General features: G+C 47.3%; 2 protein-coding genes across 5 annotated transcripts; both read left to right on the top strand.

The window, feature by feature from the left end:
• The first annotated feature begins 278 nt into the window (after positions 1-278).
• Positions 279-9,975, top strand: ttc24 (tetratricopeptide repeat domain 24). The gene is made up of 13 exons (XM_084944689.1): positions 279-464; positions 545-838; positions 914-1,115; positions 2,832-3,038; positions 3,179-3,307; positions 3,386-3,507; positions 4,045-4,122; positions 7,725-7,795; positions 7,862-7,935; positions 8,021-8,078; positions 8,165-8,193; positions 9,550-9,589; positions 9,662-9,975. Exons 1-13 carry the CDS (start codon positions 279-281, stop codon positions 9,771-9,773), a joined length of 1,602 nt encoding a protein of 533 aa, XP_084800815.1. The 3' UTR covers positions 9,774-9,975.
• A 172-nt stretch (positions 9,976-10,147) lies between these two features.
• Positions 10,148-18,219, top strand: LOC146378505 (gonadotropin-releasing hormone II receptor-like). 4 transcript variants are annotated; one of them, XR_014801699.1, is made up of 5 exons: positions 10,148-10,337; positions 12,699-13,227; positions 15,194-15,395; positions 15,516-16,147; positions 16,259-18,219. XR_014801699.1 is itself a non-coding variant. In XM_084944692.1 (4 exons), exons 2-4 carry the CDS (start codon positions 12,700-12,702, stop codon positions 15,950-15,952), a joined length of 1,164 nt encoding a protein of 387 aa, XP_084800818.1. In that variant the 5' UTR covers positions 10,148-10,337; position 12,699; the 3' UTR covers positions 15,953-18,219. The 4 variants fall into 4 exon arrangements, 3 of the variants coding, with proteins under 3 accessions (XP_084800818.1, XP_084800816.1, XP_084800817.1); XM_084944692.1 differs by having other exon boundaries at positions 15,519-18,219; XM_084944690.1 differs by having other exon boundaries at positions 15,516-18,219.

Here is an 18,219-nt window from a genome sequence, read left to right as displayed (position 1 = left end):
TGATGTACTCTGCTGTAGCTGATTCAGCCCTTTAATAACCTCAGTAAGGTCTTACTGATTGATCAGACCTTTCCTCACGGATCAATAATAACGTAGATAATCACTGTTACTGATTTGTCTCGCTGACCTGCGCCTGATCCTGAGGATGGATCTGACTGATTGGTCCACACACCTGAACCTGCAGGTTCTCCGGTGGTCGGCCGGTTCATTGATGAAGGCAGCAGGTTAGCACATCTGCATGTCTTTATCCAGGTGACTCTTCCTCCTTCAGGTCCAGCATGACGTCCCGTGCAGCCCCTTCAGGTAAAGAAGCTGTGAAGGTGAAGAGGAGGAGTGGGAGTGTGGGGCGGAAGCAGACAGCAGACATTGAGGAATTGACATCTTCTGGGCACAAAGCGCTGCAGGAGGGACGCCCACAGGAGGCGCTGAGGTACTTCAGAGATGCCCTGAAGGCTGCAGACCAGGTGAGGCGGTTACAAGAACAGATGCGGTGTCAGCAGTGTTAGTGGCACTCCTGGCACTACATTTCATATCATGCTCTCAGCTCCAGGACTCGCGGGTCCTGCGGGCCTGTTCCTTTAACCTCGGGGCTGCCTATGTGGAGGTAGGACGACCTCGGAAAGGCCTGGACTTCCTGCGGCATGCTCAGCCTGGTCCCAAGGCCGACCGCCTCCCTGACCTCCAGTTCAACCTTGCCCTGGCCCATGATGCACTGGGGCAGAGCCAGGAGGCCGCCACCTACTTCCTGCAAGCTGCCCAGCTGTATAGGTCACAAGGAGACGGCTGCAGCGAGGGGGACGCCTGCATGGAGATGAGCCGCTGTTACAGCAGGACACGGGTCAGGACCAAAACCTGAATTTGACACAGAACAGGTGAGCCAGGTGACTCAGGTGTGTCTGTCTGTGTGTCACAGGACTGGGCGCTGGCGGCTCAGGGTTACTTGCGAGCTGCAGAGAGTTACAGAGTGGCCAACATGTTGGACTATGCAGCCACCGCCCTGTCAGAGGCAGGAAGTCACATGACCCAATCAGATCAGTGCAACCAGGAGGACATCATCGGTGTGCTGTCAGAGTGTCTGACTTTGATGGGGAGCATTACGGACCCGAGGACTCTGGGTAATCACCTGAAAGAAGGTTGCTTGATTCAGAATGGAACAGAATAGAATAGGCCTTTAGTGTCATTGTGCAATCGAACTGTGGTGCTCCACGGCAACTATGCAGGAATAAATAACACACAGGAGACACAAGAGAAAGCCATTAGAGAAAAAACCTGCAAAATGCTTGGAGGTGGTGCAGAGACTTGGTCTAAGTAGAGTCTGTGTGTGACTGACCTGAGTGACGAGGGTTCAGGTTGGTGGGTGGCCAAGGTGGGGTGTGGGGGGAGGGTGTTTGTTAACCGTCCAAATGGTCCAGGGCAGGGGTCGGCAACCTGCGGCTCTTTAGTCCTTATAGTGCGGCTCCGCGTGGTTTGGGAAAATAAATGAGAAGTATTTAGCTGAAGTGTATTTTATTTATGTTAGTTCTTTTTTAACTTGTAGTTCTAAATTGGAAGATTATTGTGATATTGAAATATAAAAATAAAATTATATTTTATTATTTTTCATCGCTCAAAATAAGCGTCACACTAGCGGAAGCCGGTGTACCTGCCGAAACGGCGTGCATTTATCGAGACTTTCAACCCCAGATAGGGTAATCATGGACCTTCAGATCCACATTATGTCAGCAGCTGTTCTCCACCGTGAACTATGTTAAAAACAAACACCGCTCACGCCTCACAGACGACAGCTTACAGTCCTGTAAAGATGAAAGTGACTTCGCACGGCCTCGATCTGCAGACGCTGTGCGCAGAGGTTCAGGAGCAGAAGTCCCATTGTAAACATATCACGGCAGACCCGACGATGTTTGCATGAACACGCTTTACAGCTTCTCTTTATTGACCACTTTTCACACACGGTTGTTGTACACACACAGCCGGCTGTAGCTTTGCAGCTCACAGCCCGACACACAACAACACAACAGCATAGAGAGCACAGACTTTAAGGCGGCGAGGCGTGATTGCGGGTGCCGCTCAGGTGCGTCGCCTCCCCTGCAGCGGCGCTGCAGACCACGCCCCGCCACACACATTAACCAGGTAAAATACATATTTAGGCAGAATTTTGCAAATATCTATTTTTCATCTTTCAGCAGCATAGAGCTTTTTTCCAATTACTTTTTAAAAGTCAGGTCAAGGCTCCAAAAGCCCAAAGGAGATATAAGGGGGGCGGCTCACAACAGTTTTTGTTTGCTGGATCATTTTAGTTCAGCTGGGTGTCTTTGCTTTTATTTCTTTAAGAGTTCAAAATGTGTTAATTGCATAAATAAAATGTCATTTTCTCTGTAGCACTTCATGGATTTAAGCAACACACTGTAGTTGTTCACACAAAGCATAAAGGTAAAAAACAATATATACAGTGTTATCTTCATTTTAGATGTCAAAAAGTATTTGCGGCTCCCAGTGTTTTCTTTTGCGTGGGAACCGCGTCCAGATGGCTCTTTGGGTGTTAAAGGTTGCAGACCCCTGGTCCAGGGGAAGAGGTGAGTCTGGAGGTGTGAGACCTGATGGACCTGTGGCACCCACTAGAGAGCCGCGGGTCAAACGGGTTTGTGGGCGGGATGTGAGGCATCACATGGCCCTGGTTTACCTGAGACAGGAGGATCTGGCGATGGCCTCCAAGGCGGTGATAATAACCATCTGTGCAGCCTTCCTGTTCTCAGTCGTGGGCCCTGCGTACCAAACACCCAGGCAGGAGGAGAGCACGCACTAGTTATTGTAACTGCTTCTCTGTCACTCAGGTGAGCTGTACCTGTCGGTGGGCGTGTCTTACTGCCGGCTCAGGTCTTTCCAGGAGGCAGTGCAGTGTTTCCAGAAGGCTCTGAGCCCTGCGGCTAAGTGGCCCCCCCTGCTGCCCAAAGTCTTGCACAACCTGGGAGCGGCGCTGAACTCCATGGGCCAGTTCAGGTCCGCCGTGGACTACCACAGGCTGGCCGCTGGACTGTACGGTGAGGCGCACACCTGCGGCTCACCTGTTTAAGCAGTTCACCTTTGACCCTCACAAACACTTGCCACATCTGTGACCTTTAATCAGGAGTCTGACAGGAAAATCAGTTTAGCTATAACAATGTTCTGTGTTTGTGTACAGGCTCTCAGGGTTGCCGTGGCGACCAGGCTCGGTGTTTCAGGAACCTTGCGTTTGCCTTCAGTCGGATCGGTGAGGAAGAGGAAGCAGCAGAGAGCTTAATCCTCGCCCTACAGGGATTCAGAGACACAGGTAACATCAGTACTGTCTATGTACATCGGACAGGTGAGACCCCTGTGCTCACGTGTGTGTGTGTGTGTGTGTGTGTAGGGGACTACCTGGCACAGGCTCAGGTGTGCGAGGTGCTGGCTGAGTGTTACCTGGTGCAGAAGAAGCAACACAAAGCGGTTCAGCTCTACAAACAGGCTCTGAGTGCGCTCTCTCACTGCCAGGTAGGTACGGTGGTAATGTGAGGTCAGCACCAGTGTGTACTCACCTGTTTGTTGTTTGATCAGTGAGAGCGATCAGAGCATGAAAGAGTCGCCACAGAGCAGCATTGTCGTGTCTCTGTTCAAACTGTCGATGCAAACTTTATTCATACAGCATTTCATCACACACATCAACTCTACACACTTCACACAAAACAAAACTACACAAAAAAACACAGACACACACACTCGGAGCAGTTCAAATCTCTGCCGCTGAGCTGAGCAGGTCACAGCTGTATGACAGTATCGGGAGCCAGAGGATGGACTTAAAGGTCATTCTGTGCTGACCTGCAAGCTGATGCAGTGACTTCAGATTTCTGCGTACCCGTGAGGACTCTGCGTTCTGTATGAGGTGCAGTCGTTGTGCTGCAAAGAAAGCCTTACAACAATCTGACCTACTAAAAGCTTGGACCTCGGATCAGAGTCAGTTTGATAGAAGTCCATTAAGATCTTTGTCAGATGATACATGGGAGCATCAAACCTCGTCTTCTTCACTTTCAGGACAGCGGCGGCGTCCAGGACCAACTGGTGGAGCGACTGACTGCCACGCTGCAGCAGAGTCTGACCGTCGGTCCTCAGGTCTTACCACAACACCCATTCACTAAACCCATCAGTGGTTATAAAGCCCAATAACCTCAGTTTGATCTGAATTAAGAAGCAGAAAGTTAGCGGCCATCCAGGTCTTTATGTCTTTAAGACATTCCTGCAGTTTAACTCATTGGTGTGTGTTATCTGGCTTCATGGACTGATAGAGCTGGGTGTCATCTGCATAGCAGTGTGTCTGTGAAGGTTCTCCAGGGCTCGCAAAATCGCTAGCCCGACGTCCCGGGGCTAGCGATTTTTCCAGTCGGGCTACCAAAATCTGTCTCTGCCCTGCCCGTCGGGCTATCATAGGAAAATATATTTCAATGCTTTTGCATTCTTTCGGAAATGTAGTTGGGTAATTATGTCATTGGCATCGGTGAGCCACTGTCAATATGTGACATATTGAAATCGTGTTTGAATTTGCGCTTGTTTTTTGCTTTCACTTTGCAATCGCGGGAACTGTTTTATAGAGAGCGACAGCACTGATTGGTGAGTGATGATAATTTGCGCACCAATTCCTCTGACATCGTCTTATCAATCGTTAGCTTACTATGCAAACATGACAAGTGAAATCTCCCGCAGCTCAAACATGTGAGAGGTTGATCGCGCAGAGAATCGCTGAGCGTTATGTGAGTGCGTGTGTAAAAGCAGCAGGATATATATTTTAGTTCTGCTGAGCCAAATAAGACAGGTCAGGGTGAAGAAGTGACAGCCAAAGAAAAGCTTACCACAAAACGGAAAAGTTATGACAAATCAGACTATAAGGCAAAAAGAAAGTGCAGCTTTATGGTTTCATGGACAAAAGAATTTCTGTGGCTGCGATATGACAAGCTAAATAACCAGGGCTGCACATAAGTGGTCCGCAGGTGCGCATTCGCTGTCAAAATAAAAAAAGCGCACAAGATAAGAAGTTGCAACGCGTGTTTGCGTACATAAGATTTTCTGGAGGAGGACAGACATTTGTTTAGAACTCTTAAAGATGTCGAAGAAGCTCCTTTAAGCAATTACTTTGGTTTTCCTCCACCTCCAAAGAAATGTCAGAAGGAGTCCGAACCACAAAAGAAGCGCGTATTCTCGGAAAAGTGTTTGCAGGAGGTGAGCTGGCTTCAAACAAATGATGAACGCACAGAGATGTGGTGCAGAATGTGCCGTGAAAATCCCACTCTAGCGGACAAAAACACTGCCTTTTATATGGACGCAAACGCGCGTTGCAACTTCTTATCTGGTGCGCGTCTTTTATTTTGACAGCGAATGCACACATGCGGACCACTTATGTGCACCCGTGTAAATAACATAATGTTCTGCCGGGTGTGTTGTTGCTTTTCCCTCGATTTCTGAGTCGACAAGCGCCTTTGTTACTGGGACCAGTCATTTTAAGAAAGGCCCCCATTAGAACCCATGAGAAATGCAAGAAATGCATTATTGCTCAGTCTGCAATATCTTTCCCAGAACAAACACCAATTGCAAATAACATACTAAAAATAAACCTGAAAATCAGTTTAGAATAGCTACTATGTTGCAAAGAGTGAACTACCACTGGCACAATTTAGCAGTCTTTGCAAACTTCAAAAAGCAAATGTCCTCGATCTTGGTTCCACTTGCCTCTTTCCCGTGACTTCAGTGGAAATTTCAAATCCAGGATCTGACACAGACTGATTCATGTCCTACACAGTTCTTACAAGTTCATAGAAATTTCTGTTCAATTAGAACCAAGTATTTGAGTTAATGATTGTAATTTTTATACAATGTTGTAATTTGTGTTTAAACAATTTTTTGATTGATGTTTTGTTTCCGTTACAATATTATACATTAAAGTATAATATTGTAACGGAAACAAAACATCAATCAAAAAATTGCTCTCTTTTTTATTCGGGCTACTTAAATTTATTTTGGGCTACCAAAAACTGAAGAGTCCCTGCCTGAAGGGCCACCAGGGATTTTGAAATTTTGCGAGCCCTGTTCTCAGTCATCCAGGTCATCGTAGTCTAAGGAGCTTACAAAGAAAAGCGTCTGGACTTCTTTAAGTTGCTTGAAGACGTTTCACCTCTCATCTGAGAAGCTTCTTCAGTTCTAAGGTCAAATGGTGGAGAGTCCCAGATTTAAACCTAGTGGGAGTTTCCCCCCACAGAGGGACAAAAGGACCCCCTGATGATCCTCTAATCACATGAGCCGAGGTGTGCCACCTCCACGGGACAAGACTCAGTAGTCCATCTGCATCTAAAGGTCAAAGGTCACTCTTTCGAGGATGCCAACGTTCACATTTTGGACAGAGAGGACAGATGGTTTGAAAGAGGAGTGAAAGAAGCCATTTACGTCCACTGTGAGCGACCATCTTTGAACAGAGGCGGGGGTTTACGACACCAACTGTCTGCCATCTATAATCCAGTTTTGAGATCCTTCCCAGACGCCTTAACGCCCACTCACATCCTGGGCCATCTGACCTCAGGAAATCACATGATAGGGTGGGGCCAGGTTTCACAATGAGCTCACCTGAAACCCTGGCTGATTGGGACCCACACCCACTTTCACACCTCGGCTCATGTGATTAGGGTAGAGGATCATCAGGGGGTCCTTTGTCCCTCTTTGGGGGGAAACTCCCACCGGGTTTAAATCTGGGACTCTCCACCATTTGACCTTAGAACTGAAGAAGCTTCTCGGATGAGAGGTGAAACGTCTTCAAGCAACTTAAAGAAGTCCAGACGCTTTTCTTTGCAAGCTCCTTACATCTGCATAGCAGTGTAAATGTATGCTGTGTCTTCTAATGATGCTGCCTAAGGGAAGCATGTATAATGTAAACAGAATTGGTCCTAGCACTGAACCCTGTGGAACTCCATAATTAACCTCAGTGTGTGAAGAGGACTCTCCATTTACATGCACAAACTGGAGTCTATTAGATAGATATGATACAAACCACTGCAGTGCAGTACCTGTAACACCTACAGCATGTTCTAATCGCTCTAATAGGATATTATGGTCGACAGTATCGAACGCTGCACTGAGGTCTAGCAGGACAAGCACAGAGATGAGTCCACTGTCAGAGGCCATAAGAAGATCATTTGTAACCTTCACTAAAGCTGTTTCTGTGCTGTGATGAGCTCTGAAACCTGACTGAAACTCTTCAAATAAACCATTCCTCTGCAGATGATCTGTTAGCTGTTTGACAACTACTCTTTCAAGGATGTTTGATATAAAGGAAGGTTGGAGATTGGCCTATAATTAGCTAAGACTGCTGGGTCTAGAGATGCTTTTTGAGTAAAGGTTTAACCACAGCCAGCTTGAAGGCCTGTGGTACATAGCCGATTATTAGAGATAGTTGATCATATTTAAGATCGAAGCATTAATTAATGGCAGGACTTCTTTGAGCAGCTTTGTAGGAATGGACATGGTGATGGTTTGGAGGAAGAGAGTTCTGTCGTTAGTTCAAAGAAATCAATAAGAGAGGCAGGATTCAATAAATATAAGCATGTCACATGACATAGTACCACCTGCCCGCACCTGTGAATGAGCACAGGTGATATCAAACAATATCAAACCATCAGACAGGTGAATATTGTCCTGACAGCAGTATAATATGTCCTCCTGTTTAAATGACTCAGAAACCCCACCCACCGGCACCACACAGCCTCTGGCCACATCGACACAGCCTACCTATTGGACCTCACGTCAGGTAAGTCCCATTGTTACACGCTACACAAAAGGTCAGATAGGTCACTGATCAGCTTTGTCCTCACAGGAAGAGTGACATCACAAAGAGCCCGGGCACAGCAGCAAACCAGCAACCAGATGCTCCAGAGACTGACGCCCCAGGTGAGTCTCACCTGTTCCAGCTAGAAACAGGCTTGTGTAGGACTTCATAGTTTGTGTGATTCACGTTGGGTGTGTGTGTGAACAGGATCTCAGCAGGAGGCCTCTGAAACACCTGAATACATGAGCATAGCACCTGGACAGAGGTAAGACCAACACAGCCCAAATCTGGACCTCAGGTGGGCTCCTGTTTCCTCTGAACAAACCACAATGTTTGTATTTCTGTTTCCAGCTCAGACCAGTTAAACAAGCGGCAGCGCAGTGAGTCTCCACCACCTCATACACATCACAGCACACCTGAGGAACACCTGTGGGACATGTGGACACTATCACCCTATTAGAGCACTTCGCTCTCACACTGCAGGCCTACTTGTTGTTCCTAGAGTATTTAAAAGTAGAATGGGAGGCAGAGCCTTCAGTTTTCAGGCCCCTCTTCTGTGGAACCAGCTTCCAGTTTGGATTCAGGAGACAGACACTATCTCTACTTTCAAGATTAGGCTTCAAACTTTCCTTTTTGCTAAAGCATATAGTTAGGGCTGGACCAGGTGACCCTGAATCCCCCCTTAGTTATGCTGCAATAGACGTAGGCTGCTGGGGATTCCCATGATGCACTGGGTGTTTCTTCTTCACTCACTATGTGCTTATTGACCACTCTGCACTGAATCATTTGGCTCTCTTCCACGGCGTGTCTTTGTGTCGTCTTCCCACCCCCACCGCTCATATGATTGTTGGGTGTTACTCTGTGTTATTGTAGGCTACACCTTACAATACAAAGCATCTTGAGGTGGCCGCTGTGATTTGAATTGAAATTGAGGTTGATGAAGAGCTGGGGTGCACCTGTTGCCTTGAGTCAGATTTATAAAGGTGTGCACAAACATGTTGTCTGATGTCTGTCTGCACCTGAACACCACAGGAAGAGGGAGGCAGGCTGTCACTGCCGGAGTCAGTTCAGAGCTGAAGCTGTGTGAGGATGAAGAGAAGCTATTTAAAGCTTCACAGTCACCGTGAATAATAAGGAGCCTGATGAATTATTCACTTTGTACCCATGAATATATTTATATGTGAAAGCATGTGCACAGCTGCAGTGAGGTCTACGTGAGGTTATTATTCCATCTGCAGCGATCTAAATTTGGAGCTGCGCTTCCCGTTCGGGGACCTCCGGGCGTCTCCGTGAGCAAACAGCAGTCTGAAAGCCTCCTGCTGATTGGATCAGATAGGCAGACCGATGCAGGCGGGAGTTCTGTGTGAGTGACCTGCTGAGGATGGCGCCGGCTTCCTGACAGTGCTGTCGGTCGAACAGGGCTGGCTTTAAAAAATTGATTGTAATTTGAATAATGCAATATTGATTCATTAAATCCTGAACCGGCCTGGCTCTGCTGAAGGTTTCTTCCTGTTATAAGGGAGTTTTTCCTTCCCCCTGTCACCAAAGTGCTTGCTCACAGGGGCTGTTGAGGTTTCTCTGTATTATTGTAGGTGTTTACAGGATTGGGGCGACTACTGATATAAATAAAGCTGAATTGAACTGAAACCTAATTGGGCGATCACCTCATCAAACAGGTGTGCTTTGCTTTAAATGCGACAGGAAGTGGAACTGATAACGTACCTGTGTGTTTCCAGGTGAGTTGTGGTTGGACAGAGGGAACCCTCGCGCTGACAGGTAACACATCCATTAATCAGACTTTATTAATCAATTTTTTAAAAGTCAATAAATAAACCTTTTTTTTTCTAGCAATGCTTCACTGGCTCAGGACAGTGAGGCCCCGCCCAGCAGCCCAGGTGACATCAGAGAGCAGTCCTCCCTTGTGTCCAGTTGGAGGTCTCAGTTTTGTTTGCTGATGTAAGCTCTCCTGATTGGACAGTCGGTCATCGGAGAGGACCTGTCAGCGTCACTGAAGTCCTTAGAGCTTCAGTCAGCTGATGCGGCGGCAGCGTTGCCGTGGCTCAGACCGAGAATCAGAGCTGATCCATCACATTGTGCTGCTCACTCTGACCCGAGACTCTGACAACAGAAAACCTAAAAAGAAATAAAAACACACAACCAGCCGTCTGTCTCCAGCCAGAATTCTTTGGACTGTTTTTCTGTGTAAAACATTTATTATTTAATTGTAATTAAATTATTAGTGATGAAACTATTGAAACAGTGATTTTGACTCAGCAGGAAGCACACACACACACACACACACAGGGCTGTAGCTCCTCCCCCTCCTCCTCCTCCTCCTCGCTGCAGCCTGTCTGAGTCTCAGTGGTTCTCTTCATTGCTGCAGCTGAGGATCAGGATCAGAGGCGGTTCTCTGGGTTCTGTGGGTTCTTCTGGGTTCTGCTGTGCTGGAGTGCAGGAAGAACATGAGGAGGAGAACAGAGGAGTCCGACCTGAGGCGGAGAAACGATCCATAGCTGCTGAGCAGGTAGAAACGAGCCCTTTCACAATAAAAGCCTCAGTGAAGGTGCTTTGATGTGATTGTGAACTGAGCTTGGTCTGTTGCTTAGCTCTCTGATCAAACTCAACCTGATCACATCATCCTGAGGGGCGGGGCTAACCTGTTGAAGGATCATCTGACAGCAATGAGCCCAGAACAGCTGTTTGATGATGTCATCTTGTTATTTCCTGTTTTATTTCTAACACTGCAGAGAGGAGACACCCTTCTTTTTCTTTGAGCAGGTCAGCTTGAGCTGCAGGTAAAAGGTGGATGTGTGGCAGGAGTTAGACGCTGGGACTAATTTGCATATTCAAAACGGAGGTGAAGTAAGAGGGGCTGGGTTTGATGGCGTAGAAGAAGAACTTTAACAGGAAGTTTGTGCTCTAGTTCACCATTGTCGCCCCTGGCGTGGCACACGGCGGTGCAGGTTGTTGGTTATTGTTCACCTCCATCGTCTGGACTGAGTGAGCAGCTCGAGGACTGTCACCATAGTGTGTGTGCATAGGCGTCATCTCATTTCACTGTACTCTTTACAATACTAAGGACCTTCAGGCGACTGGTCAGTGCTGAAGGTCAGGTGCTCTGAATCACATGTTTATGGAGACTTGGTTTAGTTAACAGGTTGTATTCACTCACACATACACATGCGCGCACACATACACACACACACACACACACACTCTCGTTCATTGTTCAACACACTGATATTTCCCACCCAGCCCTCTGATTGGTGAAGGCTCTGCCTCTCTAGCATCAGACACAAACATGCTGGCCAAGGAGCTCAGCCAGTCAGACGTAGGAGGCGGAGTCTGAACCTCTGCAGTGACAGAGGTGGAGGTTGCCAAGGTAATATAATGAACACCCACAAACACACACACACTGATCCTGGAGCCAAAATTAGCTGCAGACCTCTGAGCTGTACCCTGACCTGTGTGTGTTTGTGTGTGTTTGTGTGTGTGTTTTCCTATCTCGGTGGGGACCAAAATCCAGGTCCCCACAAGTTAAAGGCATTTTTCACACTCAAAATGTGGTTTTAGTGTCAGGGTTACAATTAGGTTATGGTTGTGCGCCCCAGGGTGGCTGTGTAGCTTGTGAATGGGTGGATGACTGAATGTGGAAAGCACCATACAGGCCATTTACCATTTTTATGGTTAGGTTTACGGTTAGGATAAGCAGCTAGGGAAAGCATTATGTCAATGGAATATCCCCACTAGGATAGCAACATCTGATGTGTCTGTGTGTGTGTGACGGTGACAGTGACGGGCAGCAGACGTCACACCGTGAACAACGAGGGGAAACAGGACACTCGTGGTGCTGAAACATATGTGAAGGACCAGATGTGTTTCTCTTAGAGACAGTTTTCATATGGTCATATTTACCATTAGACTGAATCCACTCAGAGAGCACATTCGCCTCCATCTACCTGTGAGCATCATCTGCTGACAGCAGCCCAGACAGATTTCAGCTGCTTCTCCATCAGAAGCCTGAAGGTTCATTCCACCAATCAGTTGAAAACGTGACAGATTTATGTTCCCTATTGTCTGGGATTTATCGTCTGCATTATTGATCGCTGATTGGTTCTTTTTAATGACCAACACTTAAAGGCCTTGGGCTTCCTGCTGGAGCTATTTTTATCTTTAACAGGTGAACCTGAGTCAACTGACTCCCCAGTTACCATGGTAACCCCATCCCCTTCTCCTCAGCCTTTAGGGAGATTCTTATCTGTGACAGATAGGAAGTCTATTACACAATAAGAGCTGTTGGACTACAGGTTGGTAGACAAAGAGAGAAACAGACAGGTGATCTGCAATATCCAATCAAAGGTCAGCAAGTGAATCATCTTCTGTGACTTAGGAACAGATTAAACCTAAAGAAAACACCTGTACACCAAGTCTCTGTGTCTCCACAAACTGAGGTTCAGTGACCCCCAGAAGCCTCGCATCACAATGCAGAGAAGGTCCACTGGTTATAAGATACAGAAGAAGAAGAACATCCCAAACGATAACATGAAGGAGAACATACTAGTGTGACCCCAGGAAAACATTTTAACTGTCAGACAACCCTGAGGGCACAGGTACACAAATGTACCTGCTATGAATGCTCAGCGTCCAATGAATACGCTACTTAATGACTAAAAGAAAATGGGGATAAGAAGGTTTTTGCTAAGCTAACAGTTTCAGATTGCTTTTATAGCTTGTGCTAAGGTAAGCTAACAGTTTGTACCTGCTGCTAGTGTTTGTGCTAAGTTAACCCTACCTCCTAAAACTTACTAACTGAAAGCAGTTAGTAATTTTTAAGAATCTGATTGTGATTCTAAAACTTCATTTTCATTTTTCTTCTTCTGTACAGGATGGCAGGTAACTGGTCCATCCTGAGGTTGTCTTTACCCCACACCAGTTCTACGGCCACTACCCTTCACAACACCTCCCAGTACCCTCCTCTACCAGACTGGGAGGCTCCCAGCTTCACCCGGGCTGCTCAGTTCCGAGTTGGAGCCACCTTTGTCCTCTTCTTGTTTGCTGCCTGCAGTAATCTTGCCCTATTGGTCAGTGTGTGGCGAGGGCAGCGTTTGGCATCTCACCTGCGCCCATTAATGCTGAGCCTGGCATCAGCCGACCTGATGATGACATTTGTGGTGATGCCTCTGGATGCAGTGTGGAACATGACAGTGCAGTGGTATGGTGGTAATGCGCTCTGCAAGCTGCTCTGCTTCCTGAAGCTGTTCGCCATGCACGCCTCTGCCTTCATCCTTGTTGTCATCAGCCTAGATCGCCAGCATGCGATTCTGCACCCACTGGATGCTCTGAGTGCGCACAGCAGGAACCGACGCATGTTGCTACTGGCTTGGACCCTCAGCATTCTGCTTGCATCACCACAGGTAACTGTGGGCAGAGGTAACTGTGGGCAGAGGTAACTGTGGGCAGAGGTAACTGAGCAGAGGTAACTGTGAGCAGAGGTAACTGTGAGCAGAGGTAAGTGTGAGCAGAAGTAACTGTGAGCAGAGGTAACTGTGAGCAGAGGTATCTGTGAGCAGAAGTAACTGTGAGCAGAGGTATCTGTGAGCAGAAGTAACTGTGAGCAGAGGTATCTGTGAGCAGAAGTAACTGTGAGCAGAGGTAACTGTAAGCAGAGGTAACTGAGCAGAGGTAACTGTGAGCAGAGGTAACTGAGCAGAGGTAACTGTGAGCAGAGGTAACTGGGCAGAGGTAACTGTGAGCAGAGGTAACTGAGCAGAGGTAACTGTGAGCAGAGGTAACTGTGAGCAGAGGTAAGTGTGAGCAGAGGTAAGTGTGAGCAGAAGTAACTGTGAGCAGAGGTATCTGTGAGCAGAAGTAACTGTGAGCAGAGGTATCTGTGAGCAGAAGTAACTGTGAGCAGAGGTAACTGTGAGCAGAGGTAACTGAGCAGAGGTAACTGTGAGCAGAAGTAACTGTGAGCAGAGGTATCTGTGAGCAGAAGTAACTGTGAGCAGAGGTATCTGTGAGCAGAAGTAACTGTGAGCAGAGGTAACTGTGAGCAGAGGTAACTGAGCAGAGGTAACTGTGAGCAGAGGTAACTGTGAGCAGAGGTATCTGTGAGCAGAGGTAACTGTGAGCAGAGGTAACTGTGAGCAGAGGTATCTGTGAGCAGAAGTAACTGTGAGCAGAGGTATCTGTGAGCAGAGGTAACTGTGAGCAGAGGTAACTGTGAGCAGAGGTATCTGTGAGCAGAAGTAACTGTGAGCAGAGGTATCTGTGTGCAGAGGTAACTGTGAGCAGAGGTAACTGTGAGCAGAAGTAACTGTGAGCAGAGGTAACTGTGAGCAGAGGTAACTGTGAGCAGAGGTAACTGTGAGCAGAAGTAACTGTGAGCAGAGGTATCTGAGAGCAGAGGTAACTGTGAGCAGAGGTAACTGTGGGCAGAGGTATCTGTGAGCAGAAGTAACTGTGAGCAGAGGTATCTGTGAGCAGAAGTAACTGTGAGCAGAGGTAACTGTGAGCAGAGGTAACTGAGCAGAGGTAACTGTGAGCAGAGGTAACTGTGAGCAGAGGTAACTGTGAGCAGAAGTAACTGTGAGCAGAGGTAACTGTGAGCAGAGGTAACTGAGCAGAGGTAACTGTGAGCAGAGGTAACTGTGAGCAGAGGTAACTGAGCAGAGGTAACTGTGAGCAGAAGTAACTGTGAGCAGAGGTAACTGTGAGCAGAGGTAACTGTGAGCAGAAGTAACTGTGAGCAGAGGTAACGGTAACTCACGGTTGGAGTTTTGTCTCTGACGTATACGCGAAAAATAAAACACCTGGAGATGACTTGCTTTGTTATGAAAGACATGAGTTTGTTCCACAGCTGAAAAGTGAATGCAGCAGTCTGTCATGTAAGATAACATTAAGTTGTGTGTTGCTCCTGTGCACCTGCTGCTCGCTCTGCACCCACATGTATGAGGCGACAAGAAACTTGATTTTATTAAAGCAGGTCAAATTATCACGTTTTCTTGTTAGAGATCCTCCTGTCTGAGCAGTGAGCAGCTTCTCCACCTGTCAGCAGGTGCCGGCTGCTCTCACATGCAGCTGATCCAGGTGAAAGTTCCTGCAGTAAATTCTGACTGCGTGTTAATCCTGGCAGGAATGCTCTGGATTATCCATGCACAACCTCCTGCTGATAGCTCAGGCTAACTGCTCCCCTTTGTTTCTATAAGGCATGCTACCGATGCTGAGACATCAGTTGCTAGTTCAAAGTAAGAGCAGCTTCAGAGCAAAACTGAAACTCAGACCAGGACGTCACATCTGGATTTTTATCTAATGAACTGTTGTTTATTGTTAGAAATACTAATGTGAGGCCTCCAAAGTGTGACTCTGTCCGTCCATTAGCTATTTATCTTCAGGACCATCAGGGTGGACTCGGTGGACTTCACTCAGTGTGCGTCTCACGGTAGCTTCAGCCGCCGCTGGCAGGAAACTGTTTACAACATGTTTCACTTTACCACGCTGTATGTCGTCCCCCTGCTGGTGATGAGCTGCTGCTACAGCCGCATCCTGCTGCACATCCACCAGCAGCACCTGAGAGACAAAGGTAACACATCTGTGAACAACATCTGTGAACAACACCTGTAACGCATCTGAACCACACCTGTTCTCAGCCATCACAGCTGATTTGTTGTATGATCAGCAATGTAGACACTCCCTCTTTCAGCAGGTGAGTCGCCCCTGCGTCGCAGTGGCACCGACATCATCCCAAAGGCTCGGATGAAGACTCTGAAGATGACGGTGGTCATCGTGCTGTCCTTTGTCGTGTGCTGGACGCCATACTACCTGCTGGGGATTTGGTACTGGTTCCAGCCCGACATGCTGCGCATCACACCGGAGTACGTCCACCACGCCCTCTTTGTGTTCGGGAACCTGAACACCTGCTGCGACCCCATCATCTACGGCTTCTACACGCCGTCCTTCAGGGCCGACCTCGCCGCCTGCTGCCGCTGGGTGAGGAGTGATGCGGACACTTCGCCCCAATACATAGACCGAATGTCCACCAGAGAGGGTCCTCGCAGCAGGGAGCACGAGCCGCAGCCCTCCACCAACAACCAGACTGCAGCAGATCAGCCAATGAAAGCACGTGACTTTAGCATGTGACTTGTGCTTTGTGTCAGGTGATTTTTATTTGCAGGCGCCTGAGCAGAGTTGTTGCCACAGAATCAGAATAACGCGGTCATTTTGTCTGCATGTTGACTTTATCAGTTTAGATCACATGGTTTGTCACGCCCTCCACAGATGATGCTCAGAGAGAAGGCGCTGACCTCTGACCCTCGTGTCAGGCCTTTAAGAGAGGTGACTGCAGTCAAACAGCAGCAGCATGCTGATGCCTCCTGATTACAAATTAAAGTGCATCTTTTTTTCTCATTAATCTCAATCAATCATTAATCTCATCTGAATCCACAGAGCAGCTTCTAGTGTCTGGATGACCTCGTCAGGGACACCTCCAAAATGGACGTGCCCACTCTGTGAACCACAGGGTGGAGCTCTAAGACAACAGGATGTGTCTGCATCCAGAGGCTGTATAGGCGTGGCATACAACAACATCAAATCAAATCTCACTCATTCAGAGCTCAGCCTTCTCAGTCTGTTAGTATGGTGACCTCACAGCAGTCATGTTATTGGTTAGATGATGTCTGACAGCACAAACGTGGTCCAGAGATCCAGTTCAGCCAAGCGGACAGCGAGCAGCTACAGCTCCCTGTTTCACCATCCACTTGTTAGTCAAGGAGGTCACGCCCCTAATGATGCAAGCTTTAAGCCTTAATCCAGTTCAAACAGGTGACCTGTGGGGGCATGGAAGTCTCTGGGGACTGACTCACTGGTACATCTGCTGGATGTTAGAGGAACTGCAGCTTTGGAGGTTCAAATGTGACCATACCCATGATGTGACTCATGCATGTTTGTTTGTGTTTCAGGTTTTTAGCAATGTTATCATCCTTGGCAGTGTTGGGGTAGTTACTCAAGAAAAGTAATGGATCACACATTAGCTTTTACTTTTCTTAAAAGTAATGTAGTAACTTATTTAATTCCTCGCCGGAGAAGTATGTTGTCAGACTACTGGTTACATTACTTTCTGATTTCTCTACAAAATGACCTGAAACCCATTGTTACCAGTTACCTACAGGCTACAGCCCCACACACCAACTCAAAGCCCTCTCCTAATGACCACACACATATGAACTTTGGTTTTTAGTTTATCACTTATTAACTCAAATTAAAGATGAGCTCATAAGTTCAGGCTCTGGATGCTGGGCTAACGTCTGCTTTAACAACACTCTGGGTTCTTGGCTAGCTTAGCGTTAGCATGCCACCCGTTCACATGTTAGCAAAGTGTCTGTAACGTGGACTGTATTCAGTGGTCGACAGGAGGCAGCCGACACACTCAGCAGGACAGTCAAAAGCTTGCAACCACACTGTCAGTGGGAATTCCACAGTGTTTGTCCTTTAATAAACGGCAACCTTACAAGCCCGGCTGAACGGCTGCGGTCTCATCATACATGAAGCGAGCAGAGTTCATACAACCAACATACAGTTCATACAACATACTTTGAGTTAGTGAGGTAACGATATGAGGTCCATGTGTGAGCATGCCGCTCTACAGAGGGCAGTGGTGAATACTTGTGACATCACTAAACACCAACTTACGCTGTCTTAAGGAGACACCGCACTATTATGACTGTTACAAGTCAAAGTTGTGTTAGTAGAAAAGTCCTGGCTGCACTTTCCACTCTACCGTCTTCCTGTCCTTTTGTGTAGTAAAATAAAAGCAATGCCCACATCTCCACTCCTCGAAAGCTATCGCTGTACTGCTCCACCATTGTCCTCCTCCTGCACATGAACTGAATCAGCTGACTGTACCATACAAGAATGTTTCTTTCTGTCCAGCTGGCACTATCTCAAGAACTTGTTCAATGAAAGTAATGACATAATTGCAACTGTAATGCGATTACATTACTGCATTACTGAAATGTAATGTGATTACAGTAACTTGTTACTTTGTAATCCCTAACACCCAAAACTGGCCGTGGAGTTCCTCAGGGTTCTGTGCTGGGACCAGTGATCTTAATGTACGCTTCCCTTATTTAATACTATTAGAAAACACTGCATCCATTTTTACTGCTATGCAGATGATACCCAGGTGATATCCGGGTGTTAAGGTGAGGTACAAAAGTACTTCACCTCACACCTGCACGAGCTGCTCGGCCATCAATCTCTTGCTGCACAGTTTTAGTGCTGATGCAGTCACAAATCGGTTTAACGTGTCTTTATCGGCAGTTCACATGACTGTACATTAAACTCACCTTGTCAAACCTCAGGTGTCGCTGCACGAGCAGCTCGTCCGCTAAATAAATGATGAACAAAGA

Source organism: Perissodus microlepis, chromosome 11 (assembly GCF_051167445.1).
Source record: "Perissodus microlepis isolate ML-2025 ecotype Zambia chromosome 11, ASM5116744v1, whole genome shotgun sequence".
Classification (NCBI taxonomy): domain Eukaryota; kingdom Metazoa; phylum Chordata; class Actinopteri; order Cichliformes; family Cichlidae; genus Perissodus; species Perissodus microlepis.
The sequence above is the reverse complement of the archived record's forward strand: the minus strand, read 5'-3'. Positions and strand labels throughout refer to the sequence as shown.

Bases quoted from the DNA above. Each gene is read 5' to 3' on its own strand.
- LOC146378505 (XM_084944690.1), top strand. From the start codon at position 12,700: ATGGCAGGTAACTGGTCCATCCTGAGGTTGTCTTTACCCCACACCAGT. The intron at 13,228-15,193 runs GTAACTGTGGGC...TCCGTCCATTAG, and splicing joins TTCTGCTTGCATCACCACAG to CTATTTATCTTCAGGACCAT. The intron at 15,396-15,515 runs GTAACACATCTG...TCCCTCTTTCAG, and splicing joins GCAGCACCTGAGAGACAAAG to CAGGTGAGTCGCCCCTGCGT.
- ttc24 (XM_084944689.1), top strand. From the start codon at position 279: ATGACGTCCCGTGCAGCCCCTTCAGGTAAAGAAGCTGTGAAGGTGAAG. The intron at 4,123-7,724 runs GTCTTACCACAA...TAAATGACTCAG, and splicing joins GTCTGACCGTCGGTCCTCAG to AAACCCCACCCACCGGCACC. The intron at 8,079-8,164 runs GTAAGACCAACA...TTCTGTTTCCAG, and splicing joins AGCATAGCACCTGGACAGAG to CTCAGACCAGTTAAACAAGC.